The sequence below is a fragment of the Penaeus japonicus genome, unplaced genomic scaffold (genome assembly GCF_977035675.1).
Source record: "Penaeus japonicus unplaced genomic scaffold, GWHDUDI00000001_assembly GWHDUDI00000026, whole genome shotgun sequence".
In the NCBI taxonomy this organism is placed as follows: domain Eukaryota; kingdom Metazoa; phylum Arthropoda; class Malacostraca; order Decapoda; family Penaeidae; genus Penaeus; species Penaeus japonicus.
Genome location: NW_028234428.1, coordinates 17599464 through 17604463, shown reverse-complemented (window position 1 = coordinate 17604463; position 5000 = coordinate 17599464). Strand labels below are relative to the sequence as shown.

Here is a 5000-nt window from a genome sequence, read left to right as displayed (position 1 = left end):
ATTATTACCATGACTCTTGTTATCATTGTTATCATTGTCATTGAGACTCTGATTATCAATATGATAACCCCTTTGGCATAATCATTTTCAAGAGCATACCATTATAACTATAATCTCTGCCATTGTGCATTAATATCGTCGTCACCATCATCGTCATTATCTGTCTTCATCATGAATATCATTATCACTGCCATTATTCATATTATTGTTGTTTTCTATTAATCATTTTCATTGCTATTTCATCATCATTATCATCAATATTTCCAACTACGGATTTTGATAATTTAAGTGTATAAAATCCTTATAGTATTCAGCTGCAAAGATCCCAAACTTTCATTCATTTTTCGATGCTGTAACGCCTCCTCCTGAAGCCCCGCGGTGAAGGTAAATGGCTATTAAATTCCACGTCATGGCTTTGCTTGAAGGCGTGAACTTGGACGCAAGAGAGAGACGGGAGCTCAGCCTTTGCCTAACGCTCTCTGACACAAAAACCGACCGAGACGAGCGCTCACTGCTAAGACTCAACAAGAAGTTTTAGAGAAAATGCTCCTCGGAAAAGGGGGAAGGGAAGAGAGGAAACGGGAGAGAAGGGAAGGGAAGAGAGAGGGAGAGAGGGGGCGTAGAGATAAGAGAGGGAGAATGCCGAAACTACATTGAGTTTCTATTTTTTTTCACAAAATCTTATTTTTTCCACTTCTTTTATTACCTTCTCACCCTCTTTTGTTTCATATGTCTCTGTAATTATTATTCAAAACGCATTTCTTATTTCTTCACTCATCCATCCTCCACTGATACTTGTTTAAGTTTCCTTTCCTGTTTCGTATTCCTTCATCCATCCACCATTCTTTCACGCCTTTCAGCCACTTTGGGCTATTCACATGTACTCGTATTTTCAGGCAGATTATCTCACGGACAGAGATGCCAGCGGAGGAAAAAGTCTAAACCTACGGCCTGGGAATTCATGCTGACTAATCTCATTCTTGCTGACTCACACTCGATTTCTTATCTCTCTAAGCTTTTCCTTTTGATTATCTTACTTTATGTATTCAATTAATTAACAGCTAAATTGGAATTCTTATTCTTATTCAGCGCCAACTCTCTCACTGTAGTGCATAATTACCTGCGCCGCGGGCGGAAGTAATATGATGAGCAATGTTTACTGTTTCTTGGTTTGTTAGCAGGACTACATAGAAATTCACAGGCGAATTGTGATAAAAGCTTATGGGACTTTGGTGGTGATCCGGATCCATGTATTAATCTTGGATGAAATTAGTGCATTTATCACCAGGGTGATCTGTCACGCAAAACAAGGAGAAAATTCGTTTTCTTTAAAGATTTTGTGGTCGTCTTTTGATTTTTTTGTCCTTGGCAAAGGCTTGAGTTATCTGACACAGTGATTAATCATCAATCTTTTTGTTACTTTTTACTTCTCGTTGCCCCTTATTTACCACACTCCCTCCTTGCTGCTTTATCCTCTCAATTATTGTTATTCAACTACTTCGTTAAGTTTTAGCACAGGATTTCATATTGTCGTAATATTGCCGTTTCTATTTTCTTCTATCTTTTTTTCCATTACCTGGACATTTACGCATTTTGATTATGACTCATTTCCTACATTTACTATTTCTTTTAATGCAAGTCTAGTTATATTGAGAATGAATTCGCGGAAAAGACGAGAGCAAAATAATTATCACATGTTCTAACGCCGCACTGCAATCTATTTTCTACGAAACATGTTTTATTTTAGTGCTTTTAAAAGATAAAGAAAAATATAATTATGTAATATACGTAATGTTCTCAAGAAGGAAACAGATCACGCGTAGATAGTAAGAAACACTTTATTTTTAAAGATGCAGTTGGTCTTTATTCCTCAATGCAAAGCCGACAAACACTGCAAGTTGTTGCAGACTATTCCGTGTACTCTTTCCACGCTGTTTACAACAGGCACGTTGAGCAATGGCGTGTGTGCGACAAGGACATCCTGACGGATCATGTTACGAGCGCACTTTTACCACAGAGGAAATGTTGCTAATGCTATAATATTTAACTTTGCTATGGAGGCGCTAAACGATCAGGGCAATGCCAGCGTTAAACTCCATGATAGAGAGGGGCATTCTGTCGACACCACGAGTGAGAAGTGTTCTGGAAGAGAGAGAACAAACAGCCAGTGAAGCAACAGTGGGAACTCACCAGTTGCCTGTTCGACACATGTCTCCAGTTTCCTCGTGAAAGGAGGCCTCCCACAGTGGGGCGCGGGATAGCCTGCTTTCTTTGTTAGTTAAGAGTGTTTCAAAGCAGAAAGCGCTCATCGCAGACCCAACGCTAAGGAGAGGAAGGGATTCTAGCGGAGTTAGAGGGAGGGAGGTAGCGAGAGAAAGAGAGATAAAAGATATAGCCAAAGAAGAGCAGAAGAGGAGATTGCACTCGTCTCGTAAGATGATATTGCAGATTCTTTCTCGTGACGTCCACACCACTGTCGTCGCCTTGTGTGCGTTTAATTTCCTAGACAACTTCCTTCAAAGCATTATCACTTTGTGGGTTACGCTGTGCAAACATTGGAAGGTTTGGGCGAATCGGACAGCGCTTGAGTATGAACATATCCTTGCTTTAGACAAATACATTTTTTTCACATTTTCTTACATAAAAAAGAGAGAAGTGGTTTTCTTGGTCCCCTTTGCTTCGTGTTAAAGATACGATGCTATGTGGGAGCGACAACGCCACACAGAGCAAGCGTCGTGAGAGGCCCCTCCAAAGTGGGAATGGAAAAGAAGGAACATTAAAATGCCTGAGCGTCATTAATATACTGTGTACGAATATGCCTAGAGTAGGATGATTAAACACGGAATGTGAGCTTTCTGTCAAGGTCATTTTGTCTCTTCCCTTCGCTGATGCACACCAGCCCGTAAACCATTGTATTTTCGTTTCATTTTGACATGAACATTGCCTTCTGAAAACGCTGAAAATCCAGAAATAACTGCCTGTCTGAAACAGGTCGGAAATATTGTAGCATTCATCAGTCGGTGTTCTGAAGTCAAAATCAATGATGGAAAATTGAATCATATGTGTTATAGGTCTATTTCTGCCAGCTGCCAGTTTCCTTTATTGATATGACAAACATGAACAGTAAAGCTTTCATCATTTGAATTCACGACATCTGAACTCACCGTTCCTTTCCCCACATGACGATCATTACATGCATTTCATAATATGACTAAACTATGATCACCCTTAAAGCTTACGTGACAACCGCGCCCAAGATTACCGGTCAAGGTGCATCATGGAAGTACAGACGCTCCCCGCTCACGAGATACACCTAATCTGAAGTCGTGTCACAAGCCTACAGATACAGTGCGGTTCTAAGCATAATTTTGATTTAACAGACACGCAAGAAGCGTAACGCACGCGAGGAGCCTCCCTGTTTTAGCTTTCCTTTCTCGTGTCACATGCCTTCGGCGTTCTTGCATTTATCGCTCTTTCTCCCTCTCCCTATTTCCCTTTACGTATCATGGAATATCTCCAAGTGAACACGCTCGGGATTCCTCTCCTTCTGGGCCCGAGATGCCCGCGTCCCCGACCACAGAGAGAATGTTTTATGGCTGGATACGTACATCATCGACCCCCAAACTTTACCACTCTCGTTTTTACGACGCGAAAACTCTTGCGGTTCTCAAATACCACAGGGGTGAGTCAGGCAGGTCTCTTCACACGTTGTGGTTTATAGCTATGCCTACGAGAAAGAATTATAGATGACAGAGGCAAAGCAAATGTGCGGTCAACAGGAAATACGAAAAGCAAGCCGCGGGACCATATGAACATAGCAATGAAAAATGGCGGAACTGGTGTTCTGGCAGACTGAAGTGAAGGGAAAGGGAGCCTGTTACGAGCCAACGAACAGATGTGACAGTTACCTGGCCAAAAGGGCCAGCAACTATTTTTACAATGTAGACATAATAAAGCAATTTATCGATCGCAGTAGCCACGGCAGAAAGGAAGTGGAGCAGACACGCACGTTGCATGTCATAGGATATTATGACTTTAATAAGGGTAATGACTCTGGGAGTCAGAGGAACCTGCTGTCTGTTTGTGTGCTCGCCTGGGTGTATGTCTGTGTTGTCCGAAATGTTCATAAAACAACAAACCCTCAGCAAACATCCAGCCAATAAGTCCAATGAAACGGTCGTATGAACTGTGTTATGGATGTGAATTTCCACTGGGCGCAGTGGTGGCGCCTCTCTAACGAGTATTACGAGGGGGCCCTAGGGCTGTTTGCAAGTCAGCTCGGCGACGCCCCTTCGTGTAGGAGGCTGCGGTGCCGCGGACACGATGGCCAATGCGACACCGGCGACAGACACTGATTATGGCTCTTTAGGGCACGAAGATGATGAGGCTTTTCGTCGTTATCTGTAATAATTATAACCGTTATTATTATTATTGTTATTACCCTTACTTCTATTACTGTCACTCTCGTTATCGTGGTTACTATGATTGTTGCCATCACTATCATTATCACTAGCAATACAATACTACTGTTATTGTTGTTGTTACATTTTTTTTGCTATCATCATCATCATCACCATCATCATTGTTATCATTATTATTGTTACTATTATTATCATGATCATAATTATTGCTCTTGTTGCCATTAGGTTATCATCGTCAGTATCATTACATTATTGTTATTATGTGTTATCATTATCATTTTCTGATCATGGACTATCATCACAGGTATTATGATCATTATGATGACGATAATCATTACTATCTCTAATAGCATTACCTTTATTGCTATTATTGTTGTAGCTTATCGTAATTAATGTCATTATCATTACCATCATTATTTCAGCAAACAGAGGAAACAGAGGTAGAAAAAGTAAATCAACGGAGACAGCCATCAGCGACTGGTTGGGGTCCTGCAACCTGGGCTGACGCGGCGGGCCTTTAGTGTGTGAGGATAAACTCGAGATTTTGCATTGCCATTCCCTTCGCATTGCCTAAAAAGG

At 41.3% G+C, this 5000-nt stretch overlaps 2 protein-coding genes across 4 annotated transcripts in view; one reads left to right on the top strand and one right to left on the bottom strand.

Annotated features, from left to right (window-relative positions):
- Positions 1-5000, top strand: part of LOC122267410 (zinc finger protein 385D) — a 131888-nt gene that overhangs the window by 40949 nt on the left and 85939 nt on the right. The window lies entirely within an intron of this gene.
- LOC147468803 (uncharacterized) overlaps positions 4366-5000 on the bottom strand; it is a 24934-nt gene continuing 24299 nt past the window's right edge. The window contains exons 2-3 of the mRNA XM_086552369.1: positions 4830-4991; positions 4366-4401 (exon numbers count right to left, since the gene is read on the bottom strand). Of these exons, the coding sequence (XP_086408495.1) occupies positions 4366-4401; positions 4830-4991 (198 nt within the window). The remainder of the gene's footprint in view (positions 4402-4829; positions 4992-5000) is intronic.